The sequence below is a fragment of the Dipodomys ordii genome, unplaced genomic scaffold (genome assembly GCF_000151885.1).
Source record: "Dipodomys ordii isolate 6190 unplaced genomic scaffold, Dord_2.0 Scaffold4, whole genome shotgun sequence".
NCBI classification, from domain to species: domain Eukaryota; kingdom Metazoa; phylum Chordata; class Mammalia; order Rodentia; family Heteromyidae; genus Dipodomys; species Dipodomys ordii.
In genome coordinates this window covers 7,780,626-7,800,492 of record NW_012267220.1, presented here as the reverse complement: position 1 = coordinate 7,800,492, position 19,867 = coordinate 7,780,626, and the positions used below count along the sequence as shown (strand labels likewise).

The 19,867-nt window shown below is 40.6% G+C and overlaps 1 protein-coding gene across 1 annotated transcript in view; it reads right to left on the bottom strand.

The window, feature by feature from the left end:
• The window catches only part of Galnt7 (polypeptide N-acetylgalactosaminyltransferase 7), a 118,844-nt gene that overhangs the window by 6,424 nt on the left and 92,553 nt on the right, over positions 1-19,867 (bottom strand). The window contains exons 4-10 of the mRNA XM_013023745.1: positions 15,983-16,149; positions 11,445-11,575; positions 11,121-11,200; positions 8,535-8,717; positions 5,053-5,170; positions 3,078-3,200; positions 1,871-2,089 (exon numbers count right to left, since the gene is read on the bottom strand). Coding sequence (XP_012879199.1) covers positions 1,871-2,089; positions 3,078-3,200; positions 5,053-5,170; positions 8,535-8,717; positions 11,121-11,200; positions 11,445-11,575; positions 15,983-16,149 — 1,021 coding nt within the window. The remainder of the gene's footprint in view (positions 1-1,870; positions 2,090-3,077; positions 3,201-5,052; positions 5,171-8,534; positions 8,718-11,120; positions 11,201-11,444; positions 11,576-15,982; positions 16,150-19,867) is intronic.

Sequence of the window (19,867 nt, the reverse complement as noted above, 5' to 3'; positions counted from 1 at the left end):
GGCTGTGTCGATAGTCTCTTAAGTATTTCTGAGCATATGTCATCTTTGAAGTCAATGTTGGAATGAGTTCATCTTAACAGGGCACTGGGCTGATACAGATTTCCATAAAATACCATGGGGCGAGGGGGGTGGCGGTGAAGATAGATAGACACAATTAAACTCCAGGCATAGTGGAGCACACCTGTAACTCCAGCTACTTAGAGGTGGAAATAGAAGGGCTGCAGCTTAGACCAACTTAGGTAAAACAAGCTGAGTGTGGTCGTTAATGTCTGCAATCCCAGTTACTCTGGAGGGGGGCGGTTTCATTACTGTCTGAGGCTGGCACCAGGGAAAAACGGGGAGGCTCTATAAAAAAGAAATGAAGCTGGGCGCTGGTGGCTTACACCCGTAATCCTAGCTACTTAGGAGGCTGAGATCTGAGAATCGTGGTTCAAAGCCAGCCCAGGTAGGAAAGTCCATGTGACTCTTATCTCCAATAGTCCACCAGAAAACCAGAAGTGATGCTACAGCTCAAGTGGTACAGTGCTAGCCTTCAGCTCAGGGACAGCACCTGGGCTCAGAGTTCAAACCCCATGACTGATCAAAACAAAACAAAATAACAAATGAAAAGAAAATGACTAGGGGTATGACTCAAGTGGGCAGAGAACTTGCCTGGCCAGCTTAAGGCCCTGAGTTCAATCTCTAGCACTATAAAAAGGAAAAAAAAAAGATACTATTAATTGTAATTTCAGGATCATGATAATTTATTGAAAGAGCAGCAAGTAGAAGAAAGTTACTTCATTATGATAGTAACATGCTAGGTAGCTAAACATTTAGAAAGAATTGTGTGGTATTTCCCAGTGGCTATGAAGCTACTAAAAAATGCACCAGGTCTCTCAGGGGCAAATGTCAGAGCATAGGGGCAGGTAGGAAAGCTTTCCTCTGACTCTGGGTAATACAGGTGAAAAACAAACATAGGCTTCCAGTTTTTGAATCTAGCTTTGTGTTACATTATAGATCCGTGCAGTCATCTCAAACCACATCTCTGTAAAATGTGGATGAAATATGTATTCATTCAGCAAATATTGGCTGTGCACTATGATGAGAGAGCTTCTGAAAATAGGAAGAGCAGCAAGTCGCAGTCCTCAGGCCACAGAGTCTGTAAGGTGACAGAAGGTGAGGGAGTCTGTCCGTCCATCTGTCTTTCTGAGCAAAGAAAATAGCCTGTCACCGTGCATGGAGGAGCTCTGAGGAGAATGCTTTTAAACAGACAGTGTTTCAGCTGGAATGCTTGGGAAAGGCTGAGATATGAAGTGTGAGGGGCAGGGGTCCCAGCAAGGAGAGGCTAACCTGGGGAATTTAGTGAGATAATAAATGGAGGGCAGAAAAACCAATTCATTCATTCATCCATCCATTCATTCAGTACTGAGGACAGACTGCATGATACAGATAGTCAATGCTATGATAAAGACCCCCGCCCCAGCTCACATTTCAAGGGAAGCAAACATGGGATGTAAAAGCAAAAACTGTAGCAGGAAAAAAAATCATTTATTACATTAGAGAGTGCTAAGTGCCATTGAAAAAAGAAAAACAAAGTCAGAGCAAGTGAAGGTGGGGAAGGCACTTGGGTTGGGAGGAGGATGGTGAAGGGTAGATCTCACCGGGGGGAGGGGGTGTGGGGACTGGTTGTGTCTGCAGATACGCGAAGGCAGTCAGAGAAGGTGCTCAGCGCGGTGGTCAGTGGCTACAGTGGCTTAGTGGAAGGGCAGTTTTACCTCAACTTTTCCTCAAGAATTTTTTTTTTATTTCACTCACACATTTCCATCTCTCTCTCCCTCATCCCGAAGCCTACACCATACATTTTGAGATGTGAATTGGGGCTGATACTTACTTCTCCCCATTCCACATTTTTGGAGGGCAAAGGGTAGTGTGCAGTGATGTCATACGCGATTTCTTCCATGAACCACTTGAAACTTTTGCAGTTGTGATCTTCTCGAAATTTCTTCAGCTCGGATATATCCCCATAGGGTAGTGCCTTTGATTCAGGACGACTAGCATAGAAATAGTCTTTATATTCATCCCACCAAACCTCCACAACTCTAACATAATTCTGTGAAAAAGAAAATTTTATCACTATAGAAAACAGAAATAGCTGGAATATCATAGTCATCTGAGACACATGACATATGACATGTAACACATGACATATAACCAACTTGTTTCTGCAGGACCTGGCATTTAATTAAGCATCAAAGACATGCAATCTAATGACCCTAATACACTATGTGCCAAGTGTAAAAATGTCACGTGTGTTTGTTCAATTAAAAATAATGCATGCAGAATACGATGTCCTGGCAGTAGAAGATCATAAATTCTAAGATAATATAATCTATCCTATGAACAAAGGAAGAAATTGATGCTCAGAAAGGGTTGGAGAGAAAGAACCTGGCTGAATACAGGAATGCTTTCTCCCAGAACAATCTATTAGTGCCACATTACTGACACATACAAAGAAAAATCTCAAAGGAGACAATGAACAGTGTGAAGATATGAGAGAATATAAGGATGAGAGACTAGAACTATAAATCATAATCTTGTAAGAAGTTAGTATCCAAATACACAAGGAACTTGAAACAACCCAGGTAGGGGAAAATAACCAGATTTTCAAAATGTTGGGAAATGTTGGACAAAGGACACAAAATTTCAGTCAGGTGATCTGTTGTACATTAAGGTTACTGTATATATGAAATTGCTAAGGGAGTCGATTTTAAGCATTCCTACCTACCTATGACAAACATGATTATAAGGTACATGATAGATAACTTTAAGCCAATCCAGCAAACTATCAAATATATATCATATATATATATCAAAATATTCTATTGGCCAGATATACTTGTCAATTAAAAACATAAATGAAAAAGAAAATAAGTAAAATGAATAATCTTGAAGAATGACAGATTTCCTAAGGAAGTCGAGCCTAAGTTAAGGTAAAGAGATTTACTCTTCTTCCCAGAAGGCATTGGCTAAGAGGCACCTGTGGGTGTGGTCCTAGTATTTTAACACTGTCCTTCTTCTCTTGTAAGCAAACAACTCACCTTTAGAGTTGGAGACGACCCAACATAGAGCGGTGGAGGGTTTCCCTGCCAGCCTTCAAGACGGTAGATGTGCCCAACACGGGAACAAGGGACAAACAACAGTTTGCCACCACACTGCCAAATCTACCAAGAGAGAAAAAAAAAATCACCTGTTGTGGAAGTTGTTCCAAAGGTACAACCCGGTAACAAGTGAAAGTTCATTGTGTGCGTGCAAATCTTAAATCTAAATTGGATACCAGGCCAACACAGAATATGTAAGCTAAACAGATCCTAAACTGATTATTTTATTTTTATTTTTTCAAATTCTTTATTGTGATTAAGTGGTTACCTAATTTCCCAAATTTCATAGTATTGTAGGATAGTGATGCTTAGTTAAGAGTCACAAACACATTCTAACTTTCAAACAAATTGTCTGTCATGGTCTATAACATTTATGAGTTCTCTGAGCTTTGCAATACAGTTATTTCTTCCACCTTGGGTGATGTGTATATTTCTTTTGTTTTGCATAGCATCAGCTGTTCCCTCTTTCCCACTTGTTCCCTCCCTCCCATCGCTGCCATTGAGTTGCTTAGTTCATTTTGATCAATGTCCACTAAACTGATTATTTTAAAATAATTTAGTTGCTGCGCCACCAGTGGCTCATGCCTGTCATTCTAGCTACTCAGGAGGCTGAGATCTGAGGATCATCGTTCAAAGCCAGCCAGGGCAAGAAAGTCCCCGTGAGACTTTTATCTCCAATTCACCCCCAGAAAACCAGAAGTGCTGTTGTGGCTCAATGTGGTAGAGTATAGGGCTTGAGCAGAAAAAGCTCAGGGACAGCCCTACAACCTATCAAAAAAAAACAAAACCAAACCCTTATAGATGTATACTATTTAGTTTTATTTAGGTTATTTAGGCTAAATCACTTACTTCTTAAAAACTCACATGCTAACGAGGAAGACAATGGGAATAGAATAATCAATTGCTGCTATATACCGGTAGTTAGTTACCTTAGCAGCCTTTTCTCATTACAACTAACAGTCCTATCCCAGCATTTCTAATACAATCCTACTTGAGTCAGTATTAAAATAACCTTCTAACTGGCTTCTTCACCTTCATCCTCTCTCTATTTAACTCTATCTTTATTTATAGAAAGAGATTACTGTAGCTGAAGGGCAGCTTTGGGTCATGTTATTACCTTGCTTAGTATCTTTGATGGCTTCTTACGGCTTATCAAATTAGGTAAAAAATCTCTTAGCTTGGCATTAGACGCTCTTCAATGAGATCCGGATGTGCCTGTTAACTTTATTTTCTTAGATGTCTTATTCATGCTGCTGGACTCTGCCAAACTGCGCTTTACTTGTTTCATGTTCAAATCTATACTATACTTTTATTTAACTGTGGAATCCTCTCCCCTCCCCTTATCTCAGCTTAACTATACCGTGTACCTTTGCAGTTCTGTCTCGCTTTCTACCTTCAGCACAATGATGTTTGTTTGTTTGTTTTTCAGGTAGAAAAAGAGTTTATTGGGGGGACAGCAAACTGGGGGCCCACACAAGATGGAGGCACACAAAGACAAGAGAGGGAAAAGAGAAAGAGAAGAGAGACAACACTGTTTCTTAATTACACCAGCTGAATGCCATTATCTCTCTCTCTCTCTTTTTTCTGCTTCTTGTCCTACAGTGAGGTAGCATCACTAGGCAGTCCCAATACATGCAGATTCTCCAAGAACCACTGCAATACAAAGCCCCCATGTCTGAAAGCCTTCAGTGGGATTTACATTTCTGGTTTGTTGGCCACAATGAACTGAGCCCTACAGCCATTTACATTTAGAGTTTGCTTTATTTTCTCAAAAAAAGGTATAAATGTTTATATTTAAAGTTGTTCCTTACAGTTGAGAAATGCATGCTGTACATTAAAAAAAAAAATCTCCCTCTCAAAGTCCTAAGTCAGTAACTACTGAGAAAACTGCCTTTGTTTAAGTGAAAAATGTTACCTTGTACGAGATCTCAAAGTTTTCACCACCCCAGATTTGGAGCCCTGGATCATAGAGACCCAGTTCAAAGAAGAACTCTCGTTCAATGGCAAATAATCCGCCAGCCATGGCTGGAGACCTGAGGAGAAGAAACACTGCAATCATTATTCTTCAAGAGAATCCCCCTCCAGCATCCCTTCACCAATAGAGAGCAAGCTTTTCGGGGACACAGCCTAAATATGCATAGAAGAGAAAACACTGATGGCCAAACATGAAGAAACTATAAACCTGTCATAAAACAATATGCTCGAAATCCCGCGAGTTACCAAGATTTCTAACTAAAAGTTTATAATCAACTTTCAGGACATTCTGACATGTCACCATTAGAGGGCATACTGGTTCCCTTGTTTTCAAAATGAAAACAACTGAAATAAAAATTCTGCTTTCACTCCTAGAACATTGAACCACATAGCCGTGGTCTGCTAACTGCTCCTGCCATGATTTATGCATCGTTCTGGGATGAACAAAACCATACACTATGAAAGCAGTCTGTCATTTTTTAATTTTATGGCTTAGGGGCTTGCCGAATATGAGTGTAAATCACCTTAGAACAGCCACAGTTCCTCAAGAGTTTGCAAATGTAGCATGGGAAAGACACAGGACAATTTCACGTTGCTGTTTACTTAGGAGTAGGAATGCAAAAGGGTGACCTTGTGACCTTCTTGGATGGATCTTAAAAGTGGGTATTTTTTTAGGGGCAAGAGAAAAAGAATCAGGTAACTTTTTGTTGTTGTTGCTGGTTGTGGTGATTCAACTCAGGGCCTGGGGACGGTTCCTGAGCTTCTTTTGCACAAGGCTGGTGCTCTACCACTTAGATCCACAGCACCACTTCTCATTTCCTGGTGGTTAATTGGAGATAAAAGTCTCATGGACTTCCCTGCCCAGGCTGGCTTCAAACCTCAAACCTCAGAACTTGACCTCCTGAGAGGATTACAGGCTCGAGCCACAGGGTGTGAGTTACCTGGCTGTGCGTAGCTTTGTAGTGCTAAGTCACTACGACTATTGTCAAACTAATAGTGGAATAATTTTTAATGGATTCTGCACCTCACTCACTGCTGCGAAGCAACTAATAGTGCATCGTGATTCCCAAGTGTTGGGAAACAATACCATTAAGGTATTTATTCATGATTCACACCTAATATTCAAGTCTATCACTGAGCTGAATTGTTTCTTCCTTGAATGTGCATTTTGCATCTGTCTACCTTAGACAAAGACAATACTGATCGGTCCACACACTGCCGTGCCACACGTGCTCCCGTCCTTCATCCCATTCTCTCCCTACCGTGATAGAAGCACACAGCAACCAGAGTAGAGAGGCCTTAAAGAACCATCCAGGCACTACGCTCTCCTGGCTTCTGCCTTCTATGAGCCCTTCAAGTACATCTGGAGGGCTCTGCCAGATGTTACTCCTCGGGCCCTCTCTCTCTCTTCCCTTTTCTCTCTCTGTCCCTCAGAGCTTGGCCTCAATAACTTATCACAAGATCTTTCCTGACCCTCTAGGCTGGATTAGGTGCCCCTTTCAGTATGAGCCACATATGTGTTAATTTTCGTGATAATATAGAGCCTAACAGCTTGCTCCAGAGTTGTTTGTGCAGTTAACTGTTCAACTTCCCACCCCAAACAGTGGCTGGCACACAGAAAGCACTCAATAAATACTTGCTAAGTGGAGAAGCTGTCAATTATAAAGGCAAATTGCATCAAGAGAAAGTCATTCTTCTGTCTTTTCTTCTTCAAAAATATTGCTCGACTCATGCAACAGAACTATTTTTTATACTTTTGGTTATACTTTCATGTCACATTGAGTGTCACTGAAAACTGCTTCATAGTAACCATGCCTTTTTGCCAATAGATTCCTCTTCATCTCAGTACATATTTGAAAATGCAGCTTGACAAGCAAACTAGTGAGTTAAAGGGCATCATTCCTTAAAATTTCCTAGCTCAGTTAAAATATGAGTGCTGCCTAACACCTGTAATCCTAATGACGCAGGAGGCTGAGATCTAAGGAATGCAGTACAAAGCCAGCCCAAGTAGAAAAATCTGTGAGACTCTTATTTCCAATTAACTGCCAGAAAGCTGGAAGTGGAGCTGTGGCTCCAGTGGTAGCCAAAAAAAGCTAAAGGATAGCACCCTAGCCTAAGCACAAAAAAGAAACAAAACAAAAAGCCTTTACTAGGCCATGGAATAGGCAAAAAATATAAATGTCATTGGAACTTTTTTTTTTTTTTTGCCAGACTTGTTAGAGAACTAAGCAGGTCAGCAGCAGATTGCTAAACTAGTCTGAAATTTTCAAAATTTGGAAAATGTGGTTAAATGAAGTTTAAGTTTCTGTCATTTCTTTATGTTTGCCATTCAGTATCTAGATACGACGTGCCCAAACCCGCCAGCATTCCATGACACTGAAGCATTTTCCTAAAACAGAATTAATTCTACCATTTCCAGCAGTGTAACAAGGAGAAAGAGAACAAAGGTAGAACTGCATGATCAAAAACATCAAATAGACACATTCTAGAGAACGCTATACTAACATCTGAGTAAATTTTTCACCTGGGGTTACTGTTTTGAAAGACAGGAATACATTCTAATTAAAAGGTGGAAGAAGACAGTAACAATAAATTGTTTTACGTGAAAAACCACATGATATGACAAAAGTTAATATGGAAATAGTTTGACTCTGAAGTTTTTTGACAACAAATGATTCTATGCAGCATTTCCTAGTGTTTTTTTTTGGGGGGGGCGGGGGGAACATGCTGGTCCTGGAGCTTGAACTCAGGACCTGGGCTCTGTCCCTGAGCTTTTTTGCTCAAGGCTACTGCTCTACCGCTTTCAGCTACAGAGCCATTTTTGGTGGTTAAAGCCCGGGCTGGCTTTGAACCACAATCTTCAGAAGGATTCAGCCTCCTAAGTAGCTGGGATTGTAGGTAGGAGCCATCAGTGCCCAGCAAATCTGTGTCTTTTTCTATTCATTCATATTTAACTGATTCAAAATTAGCATATAAACATGTAAAGCCAAAGAGGAAAAAAAAAAAACCCAAATGCCTTAATGTTTTTCTTTCATTGTTAGCCTTACCCTCATGGCATTCGAGTAGAAATGAAGTCTTGGATTATCAGTCATTTAGTTTGAATTTATAGAATACCCTTATCATCCAAAGACTCAAACCTACGGATCCAGTCTACTGGCACAGGAGACATTTTTCTTCACTTACATCTACTTGGAGCTAATCATGTTTCCTGCTGTCCCCTGCCTGTCCCACTCAACAGTCAGAGGAGATGGCACTGAGGGTAAATGTGAATTGAAAGCTTTGAGCCAAGCCTGAGAGAAGAAAGAAACCCTTCCAGCCTCGGAGGCAGCATCTACAGTGTGAGCCGGTTTTCAGCTTGCAAGAGGTTAATGGATTAGCAGCAAGGAGAGAGGAAGGAAGATAGGTAAGTGATTTAGTGATTACCGATACGGTTCAGTTTTTGTCTTTCTCAGTCTCTTCTCTCGAGAGGTCAGGGGCACCCGTTTCCAGAGCATGCTCCAATCCCATGCTCCTCGGGCATACCCATCTTCATCACCACCCCCTTGGGGTATAATTTCATATGTGTTGCCATTTATGACATCTATAAGCGGCACAGTGCAAATGGTTCTGAATTGGGTTGATGGCAGCAAAAGTCAAATGAAAGTCAATGTAGGGAACCACACATGTACACGAGTTCATGAGGAAGGAAAAAGAGAGGACTTAGGTAAACATTCAGTGAAAATTGAAAGTAATCATCTTTACCGATAAGGCTCAGTTTTATGTTTTCTTTTGGCCTTTTCCTTGTGGCTTAGAGGAACACGTTTCCACAGTAAGCTCCAGTCCCAGGCCCCTCTGGCAAAGCCATCTTCATCCCCACCTTGCTGTGGTTCAATGGAATAATCATTCCCATCTATGTAATCTATTAGAGGCACAGTACATGTAGTTCTGAAACATTTACAGAAAATGAAAAAGCATTTAAGAAGCCACAACTGACTAGTTTAGCATGCCTACCTACGTTGGCCCTTTCTGTAGGTTGTTTTTGCATTTGGCAACTTAACTATCTAATGGTGAAATAGAAAATGAATGTCCCATGAAAACCCAGGAGCCTATTAAGTAAGTAAGGTAAGGACGGCAAAGAGGTGACTTTTCCCCTTGGCTTATGGGCATTGAGTTTACTAGTGTTTTCCCCTTTTTTTACTCGTAACTTTCTCTGGGTATTTTTGCGTTATTTACAAGATTTTTCTGCCTACATTTTCCTTCCCCATCCCTTTTTAAAGTACCTGGCCATAAACTAACATGGTGAACTGAAAAAACCATTTGTACATCTACTGAAAGATAGTAAAAATAAATAAAAATAAAGTGTGTGTATGTATAGAGGTGTTTGTGTGTGTGTGTGTGTGTGTGTGTGTGTGTGTGTGTGCTCTTGCCACATTCTTAGTTCTCCCAACTCTTGGTTGCTTTAGAAGTCATTATTGTGAAAATGTGTTTCGGCGCTTTTACTTAATCTCCTTTCTTGCTCCTTTCATTGCAAAAAAAGAAAAAAAAATCTATACAGCTGCTTAAAAACAAAAGCAGAAAGAAAAAAAAATCTCTCAAAATCTGTTGAGGAACTTAAAAAATGGTCAGAAAAACTGCCATAAAGAAAGGAAGAAAAAAAAAAACCCTGTAGTTGGGCTTCATAAAAATGTTAAGCGCTACATAACTAGTTGAATGTAGAGTTAACATTACAAAGATAATTTGATACCCTGCTTTGGTTCCATGCTGATCTCATCAGCAAGATTCTAAAATGTATTTCCTAAAACAGAGATCACTGCTCTTCCGTAAAACTAGGTCACACTACTTTCTAGATGCTTTGAAACCAAGAGAAAGGGGAAAAAGTCTATGGGGCTGAGAATGCTGATTGGGGGAAAGGACTCAAGAAGGATGCTGCATTCTCAGAGTGTGGTCTTGCTTGCTCAGGAGGATGGGTGGGGTGTGGCTATGGCCTTTGGAAAGCCACTTGCCTACTGGCAGGAATGCTAGCATCCCGTGGGAGAGTTACCTCATCCCTGATTAAGTATCTTTCCCATTTCTAAAAAATGGTGGCAAGTAAAGTGGCCCAGAAACCTCCATTTGACGGGTTATTAGCTATCAGATTTGGAACAAATTAGTTATTTTTTCTAATCTTTAGTAATCTTTTCAGAAAATTGGAGCCAGCTCTGCTTTACAGGGTTCCTGTGAGGATTAACCCAGACAACATGGCAAAGTGCTTATGATAGGCCTTCAGTATGATAGGCCTTCCTTAGGATAAAGCCTCCTCGGGTTCTCTCTCTGACACATGCTATCTGCTACATGATATGTCTCATTTGCTTCAATTCTAAAGCAGTCAGCATTCTAAAACAGAATTCTGGACAGGAAGCAACCAAGGACTCTGAGAAGTAGGAGGAGGAAACTGCCTTCTAATAATTCAGACATTTTCGGAAATTTAATAGTGATCGCCACATCTCCATGGAGTAGTTGTCTATTTTTAAACCTTAGAGTTTCTATAGGACACTCAAAAACTTGACAAAATAACAAGTAGCCCTTACTATGTGAAGTAATTTTTAAAAAGGCAAAAGAAACAACTATATATAAAATGTATATAATTTAATATGTATGCTCTCTCTCTCTCTCTCTCTCTCTATATATATATATATATATATATATTCAAAGCACTAATCTTCCAAGATTTTTAATGCTTTTACTCCAGTTTAGGGACAGTAATCAGTACGCCTCTTAGAGAAGTCTCTAGAGTTAGAGGAAGTCTCAGTAACAGACTCTCCAGGGGGATACCTTGGTCTCCCTCAAATGCCAGACTTTCTGCATTTGCGTCGCTTAAACGATCAACCTAGCTCTACTCCCAGGTAACTAGCTCATGGTAACAACACTTCAAACACAACACGTGGTGCACAGAGTAGAACTGCGATCAGAGTGAGAATGCTAGTTGCCCTTCTAGGACAAGGCTTACTTTTCAACTAGGAAAGAAAAAACAAAAAAGCAAGGTAATGTTACCTGTCCTTAGATATGGGAGCTACAAGTGGTGCATACCAGTTAACTGCTACCTCACAGTGGGCATCAAGGTATATCAAAACCTTAAAGAAAAGAGGCAGGGTGAAAGAATACTCCTCACACATGGAATATCATACATCGTATACAATTTACATTTAGATGCTAATGAGAATTAGCATTATAGCCAATTTTGACACATACGTTTGTTCAAGCTAGCATCCTCATTTCAATTAAAAAAAAACCACCAATGAGTAATTAAAATGTATATGATCTTTTAGTTACTAAGTCGAAAGCTGTGACATTATAGAGACTGTAAGGGTTTCCTACCTGTCCAAGCTTAGCCTTCTGGGCACCAATGCTCCGTGCTTGGATTAACCCTTCTCTTCTCTCATTTCGATATACTTTCACTAGGCCATTCCACTGTTTAATATAGTCGTCCAGTTTTTTTTTTAAGTGGTCTGTGGATGGAAAAAATCCAATCAAAATTCTAAGTTAGACATTTGTATATAAAGCTTTTTTTTTCCTCTCCAGCAATAAAGACAAGACACAAATGGGGAAGGCAGCAAACGATATTCCACAGGTTACAAAAATTGCTTCATCTATTAAGACAGAGATTGCCCAGTGGTAGAATGTATTCTGGACAGTACTGAAGCCCTAGATTAAATCTCCACTAGATTTACACTAAATTTTAAGCTTAATGTATCTACAGAAGACTGATTAGTATCTTTCTAAACATTACATGGTGACTTTCTAATCAACAGTTGGAGCTTTAAAATCTTTTAAACATTTTCTTATCTATCTATCTATCTATCTACCTACCTACCTACCTATCTATTTATTGCCAGTCTTGGGGCTTGAACTTAGGGCTTGGGCACTGTCTCTGAGGTTCTTTTGCTCAAGGCTAGCACTCTACCACTTAAGCCACAGCACCACTTCTGGCTTTCTCTGTTTATGTGGGACTGAGGAATTGAACCCAGGGCTTCATGCTTGCTAGGCAAGCACTCTACCACTAAGCCACATTCCCAGCCCTCTGAACTTTTTGTTTTTGCTCCAGGCTAGCACTCTACCACTTTGGTCACAGCACCACTTCTGCCTTTTTCTGTTTATGTGGTTCTGAGGAATCGAACCAAGGGCTTCATGCATGCTAGGCTTAGCTACCACTTAGCTATCACTAAGATACACTCCCAACCCTAAACTTTTTTTTCCCCCAAAGTTTAAATGTTTAATGTCAAGTCTAACACCTTTCAGGCTATGTGTATGTGGCTAATGCCCAGGCAGGAAAGTCTGTGGGACTCTTTTTTTTTTTTTGTCAATGGTAGGACTTGAACTCTGGGCACGGGTGCTGTCCCTGAGGTATTCTGTTCAAGGATAGTGCTGTACCACTTTGAGTCACAGCTCCACTTCCAGAGCTGTGGAGATAACTGGAGATAAGAGTCTCTCAGAATTTTCCTGTGGTTGCTGGCTTTGAACCATGATCTTCAGATCTCAGCCTCCTGAGTAGCTAGGATTACAGGCGTGAACCACCAGCATGCAGCTTTCTGTGGGACTCTTATTTGCCAGTTAAGTACCAAAAAGCCAGAAGTAGAGCTGGGGCTCAAGTGATAGAGTACCAGCCTTAGGCAAAAAGCTGAGATGGTGCCCAGGCCTGGGATTTAAGGTCCAACATACAAGATAAAATAAACTTAGCTTTCAGAAACTGTTTTTTTTTTTTTGAGTTGTCAGATGCAATTATTCAGGATTCCTGAAAGCGCAATGACTACTTTACAACAGTACATAATTTACCTGGAATCTGCACAGGCTATAGTTCATTTCATATTTTCTATCTAGACCATCTTTTTCCAAATATAATAAATTGTAACCCTGCTGCGATGAATATGATTCCCATCAAGTTGGCAAATAATAATCAAAAGATCCTAGTTTCTCAGTATCTTTAGCTTCCCAAGTGTATAGCAGATTATATTCAATTATAACCATTATAATTACAGACACACACATATATGTCTGTAATTAAGTAGAGGAAATTCTGTGTTATAAAAACCAGACACATTTGGCCAGATTTCTGTCTTGGCTTCCCACTGTGAGACAACAGATTTTGTTTATCACTAGGAGCCCATGAAATTGGCTCATGGCAGCCAGAACAGGCTTCTGGAGCCTTTAAAGACGCTTCTTGAGGACACAACAATTGCTTTAAAACTGTTTAAAAGTTTGGCCCTTGGATACCAAAAAACCACACATACACAAATGCTGTATTGGAGCTAAGCTGGTGTGTAAATGGACATAATATTTTATTCATTTCAGGAAGCTTATTATTAGCAAGACACCCGCACACATGGCATTCAGAACTGAGAGATTTTTTTCCCTTCCATTTTGGAACCAGTTTTAATGAGTATTATAAACAAAATTCTTATGGTTATAATATACCCCCTAAAATATTTGAATAATTTCCTCTTCAGATTTAATTTTTTGTTTGGGAAGGGTTCTTTCTTTCTTTCTCTTTCTCTCTCTTTCTTTCCTTCTTTCCATTCTTCCTTTTCTTTTTTTCTTTTTTGTAAAGCCTGGTACAGTTCTAAGTTCTTTTTGTAAAAGTTTTTCTGAATTTCATTAGGTGCTCTTTAGATAGGTGAACATTCTCTCTATATTTTTATGAACAGGAACAAGTGACCAGCTCTTCAAGTTTGGAGCCTTGGTTTGGAGATCACAAAGAGCAATGGTGAGTCCAGTGACTTCCGGTTTCTTGAGGCTATTCTATCCTGGGAGATTCAGCTAGGCTCAGAATAGCCACTGCCATGCCCTGGAAGAATGTGGCTGGCCATCTGTCTTGAACCCACCAGTGCCAGGCAGGCATGCCACTGGCTGTGGCAAAACAAGATGATGAAGCAGAAGCCACAGGACCTCCTTATTTCACTGTCTGTGCTTTTCCTCTGTGAACTGAGGCTTTGTAGATGTGGGCCTCACAGTAAAGGAGATGGAGCCCTGAGCCAGGGCTTTGAGCCGCTCAGAGTGTGCTTGACTCAGCCTTAGCTGGTTAACGCGCCTGTGTGTGCAGGAGCTTGCTCTGTTTAAGGGCTTCGAACTTCAGTTAGAGAGGGCGCTGCAACTTGCAGGAACTTAAATGTTATTATGAATAGTTAGCTCCTCTGTGGGTTTTTATATTAGTACTTTGTCTCTTAAAGAAACTTCCAAGTTTTTGAATCTACTGGGCAAAGTACAAACTAAATTTCCACTCCAGCTAGATTAACCACACACGATTGTCATTTTCTGGAAGTTAGGACAATCGTTTTTAAAGTTGTTTCAGAGTTGGGGCAACCAGTTAAAGATCTTGTGTGCTCTGTTTAAAGGGAGCTGTCAATCTCCATACATAGTCAGGAAACAGACATTGTGTGGCTGCCTTCAAAATGTGGTGCTGGATACTGACAAGGGAGATTTGTAACAACACAGTTAAGGAGTGCAATATGAATGTAAAACGAGCCAACATCTAAAAGCCCCAAATTCTCTTCTACCTTTCTCCAAGCAATTATTTTATGGTGGTAGAAAGCTTTTGGGTTATCTTTACTTTCTCTTTTTAGACTCTTAAAAAAAAACATTACTTAATAATATAGGGGTGCACAAAGTCAGTACAAAGGCAGGAGCTATCTCAAAGTTGTTTCTGATTTAGATTTCTTTTTCCTAAACCTAAAATGATGTTGGTAGTATATTTTATTTCTGGTTCCCTGCTGTTTTAGAGGTGGTACACAGTGGAGTTACATTTACACATGTCAGGTAGTAAGTGCATTTACTTTCATAGAGTGTCGTCTGTTCCCTCATTCTCTCCCGTTACCTCCCTTCCATCGCTACACACAAGTTGCAGAGTTCACTTTCATCGCTGTTCAGTGGGCTCCACTGATGTGCTTTTTCACCTTTTTTCCTCGGATTCTGTGCCCTCTCCCCACCCTCCCACAGATGTGCATGTGACTATACCATATATAAGGTAAAGAATGCAGAGTCATCAGAAAAATAATAAGAAAAAAGTTATTTGTCTCCGTATCTTTGGAGTTCATTGCAATATGTATATTATTTTATTGTATAGATGTTTTAAAACATTGCAAATATTTGTCTTGTAATACTTCTGTCGAAAACATTCCTGTCATAGAACATTGCCAACGCAATGTCTAAGCTAAGTGCAACAGAATAGTAGGAAACGTGCAGTTACACATTCTGTAGTGCAATAAATGGATAGGTGAAGGAAGCATTCAGTGGCACAGAGAAGGAGGCGGCGCAGGGGAGAAAGGAAGTTCTGCTTCCATTCTTTCTAATGCTAACATGCATGGAACTCAGGATTCTAGTCACATCCTTATAAATACAGCCGGAGTTTATCCAGACTGAAAGAGTCCAAATTAAGTTTAGAGGATGAACACTTTTACAGAGGCCATTTGAAAAGCATTTTCTTTCTTTCTTTCTTTCTTTCCTTCTTTTGTTGGTCATGGGGCTTGAACTCTGGGCCTGAGTGCTATCCCTTAGCTCTTCACTTCAAGGCCAACACTCTACCAGCTGAGCCACAGGGCCACTTCCAGATTTTTGGTAGTTAATTGGAAATAAGAGTCTCATGGACTTTCCTGCCTGGGCTGGCTTTGAACCGAGATCCTCAGATCTCAGCCTCCTGAGTAGCTAGGATTACAGGCATGAGCCACCGGCGCCCAGCTTTTGAAAGGCATTTTCATGCTACTCACATGTGCTCTCCATTCAGAAGATGTGCCACCATGTCAACTTGTTGATAATAGGTGTTATCAGTACCCTTTTAATGTTAAAAAGTGAATTATTTTCAAACTTTATTTTGGTCACTGCTCAAATTCACTGGTTGACCAACAGGTCCATCCTAGAGCCATTACCTTTATTGCTGAAATCATCAATCAACACGATTTCTGCTAAATACTTTCGTGGTGTCCTTTTGATCACACTGTGCACCGTTCTCATGAGAGTGGACCATCCTTCGTTATGGAAGACAATGACCACGCTTGACGTGAGCAGGTTGTCATCATAATGCCAATACTTGCACCTGCAAAACACACATGTCAGGACAGTTATCTGGAGACAATCTATTATGACATGGCTCCCATCTTACAATGATTGCATTTTCTGACTGAATTCGATATTATTGACTTAACTAAGGAAACGGTAGAAGAAATGTAAGACAGGAGAGAGAAGCTGTTAGAGATCACTGTGTGGGAAAAAGAACTGATTTGTGGCCTTACCCCGAGGATGCCTAAGACCTTAGTTACACCAACCAAGTTAGTACTGCTGTTTTTCTATTTTGGCTACAATGTTCAGAGGGAAAAAAAATGAAGTAGCTAACCCAACATATATAAGAGAAACTGACAATTTTGCTAGTAAGTGAATAAAATGTTAATGCTATGTAGAGCTATTTGATTAGCTAAAGAAGGATCTTCAGTTGCTATGCATGAAAAGTATTTGAAATAATTCTAGCAGGAATTAAGTTTTTGGAAGTCTTTCCCTAACTGGAAGAAACCCAGAACAGCCTGTCTTAATCAAGCCAGCTACAGCTTAGTGAGCAAGCACTATTCTGAAAGGAGGCTTTCAAGTATGACCCAAAGTCAGGAGGGGTTTAATGCTCTTCCAGAATAACAAGTTCAAAAATGTAGTAAGAGAGAGATGCAAATCTTGTAAGATGTGGTAAGTATTTCTTCAGAGGAGTGAACGACAGCGGAACAAAGCCTGTCTAGTTTTAAATAGGTGGGGACAATAATCTCCCCAAGGCCTACAACCCAGATGCAGGCTTTATGAAAGTTTGCTTCCTCTTTCCTTAAGCACTGGGTTTAAAGCAGCAGAACTGGCTGTGAGGAACTGCAAGTTTGATTTACAACAGACACCAGAATTGATGGAAATAGTTAATGTGCAGAAAGAGCTTTGTGACTTGCTGATCTCTAAGGCAAAAGAGATGGCCTTGGAAACAGGAAAGATGGTATGTGTGCGTGTGTGTGTGTGTGTGCGTGTGTGCGTGCGTGTGCATGTGTGTGTGTGTGTGTGCGTGCGTGTGTGTGCGTGCGTGTGTGTGTGTGTGCGTGCGTGCGTGTGTGTGTGTGTGTTTTCAGGCAGGGTCCTGCCACAAGGCTCAGGTGGACCTTCAACTCGATTATCCTTTTCAGGTACTCAAGTGCTAGGGTACCAGGAGAGCACCACTGCCTAGCAGAAGAGTAGCTCTTAATGGGACACTTTTAATGGGAAGGAGCTAAGAAAAGACTGAAGGAGGAGAGGAAGTGGACAGAATGAAGCCACTCTCCTAGGCAATCAACTCCATAGAGAGACTGCCAGAAGATCTTGCTCTTACAGACAAGGGGACAGGAGAGCTGAAGTGGAATAAGCTGTTTGCCTCATTCATCTGTGTTTCCTGTTACTTTGAAATAGCAATTCTAAAAGGGTACAGTAACAATGATGGGGAGGTATTTTCACTTATTTTTAATCTTAAGAACTTCAGAAGTAACACATAGCTTGTCATGAAAAAATATAACAACATAGAAACGTATACAGTAAAGGTGTTCATTCCCTTTCTTCCTCTCTCCAAGTACGTCAAATCTCAGCTGGTAATTGGCTGTGTTAGTTGATGTTCCTGCAGACATGTATCTCTATGTATTTACAACATACGTTCAGAGGAGCACGTATAGATCTAATGCTTTTCATGATTGAATAGTATTCTGTAGTATAGTATTCCATAATCAATTTAGTGTCATAATCGGTTTAACCACTGAATCTTTATTGATGGATGTTTCAGTTAATTCCATGTGACAATGATCATCCTGTGCCTCTATCTCCGTGCCTAGAATTTTTCCTGTAACATACAGGAAGTACAGGAAAATACAGATTTTCTTTCCTTAGGAATGTCAACACTCCATCTTTCTAGGTACCCTTGAGGACAAGTAAATTCACAGGACCCCATATCCAGAGGAAAAGGAAGTAGAAACTCCTCTAGTTATAAGCAGTGGGAAAATCTGGAAGGAACAGAACAGAATGTTACAAAAGCAGGTGAAGGAAGGAACGTGTGCTGAGCTTTCTTTCATTTCAAAGCTTTAGGAGAACATCCAGTGTGGGGCATCTGCAGTGAAGACCAGTCACAACATTTGAGCACATTGGTTCCTAATGGGAAAGTTTGGGCGGGGTGGGGGGTGGGGGAGTAGTCTAAGGTGTGTTCATTCTCTTATTACAGAAATAGGTTCCTCGAAACGGTAAGTCTGGCCTTCCCTCCGGTTCTCTCAAGTCTCGCTTGGAGGTGAACCCTTCTATGCTGCCTTCCACTGCGGATGACACAGCACGGAAGTGTCATCCAGGCCTGTTCCTCGGTCACAGACTTCCCAGCCCTGAGAACTGTGAGAAACCAGTTTCTTTTCTTTATGATCACTAAGCCATGGTATTCTCAGAAGTGTCATTCTCAGAATGACAATGGAGAGGTTCTTCAGCCAGTGCCCCTGGGGAGACAGCAAAGCTGGGGCAGAAGCACTACAATTCCTCGAGGATGCTTGCCCCATTGTCCAGGAAGACAGGGAGGAACAAGAAAGGCAAGGAGGCAGACTGGCGCCCTAGGGAGAGAGCTGAGCTCCACACTGGTTGGGTGCTGAGCTCAAAGGAGAGCCGTGGAACAATGGGGATTGGGCTGCCTCTAATGACAGACTTTCATGTGCCACTATCAGACTGAATGAATGCTTGATGTTGGAAGAAGTTAGCTCTTGGGCAGATCTGGTTTTCCACGGGGAGAAGTGGTATTGTGCAGAACACACAGCAGGGCCTGGGGCAGACAAAGCCTTCATGTTAGGACTTGGAATGAAAGAACCACGGTATTGAGGTAAAAACTTTTACTTGGCATTCCTCTCACCTTTCTGGGGTAGAATCTGCAAATACAATAGTCTCCCCCTATCAGAGTCTTTGTTTTCAGAGGTTCTAGTCACCTGTGGTCAACAATAGTACAAAAACTATGGTATTGTGCAATAAGAGAGAGCAAGAGGCAGGCGCCTGTGGCTCATCCTTGTAATCCTAGCTACTCAAGAGGCTGAGAACTGAGGATTGCAATTCAAAGCCAGCCCAAGCAGGAAAGTCCCGGAGACTCTTATCTCCAATTAACCACCAGGAAATCGGAAGTGGTGCTGTGGCAAGTGGTAGAGCACTCACCGTGAGCTGAAGAGCTCAAGCATAGTGTCCAGGCCAACAGTTCAAGCCCCAGGACCAACAAAAGAGAGAGAGAGAGAGAGAGAGAGAGAGGGAGAGAGAGAAGGGGGGAGGGAGAGAAAGAGGGAGAGGGAAAGAGAATACTTTCATAACTTTCATTACAATACATTGTCATAACTTCTAAGATTACTTACTGCTGTTGATGTCTTATTGTGCTAATTTATAAACTACAGTTGATACAGATATGTATACATTCAAAAAAGTATGTATAGGTATGAATATATATATTAATACATTATATAGGAATAACTTGTACATTTGAATATATTAGGCATCATATATACATTTACAAACATATACATTTACATATATACATATACAAATCATGTAGGGATATTAATTTGTAAACCCTAAATACAAAAAGGCTTTACATCAAACTACAAATGCATGTATATAATTAAAATGTATACACAATATATAAAATGTATTATGCATGTAATTAATGTATACACACATATGTATACATTTATATGTGTGTGCACATATACATACAAATACATGTGCACGTGTGCATTACACACACAAACACACACACAGAGTTT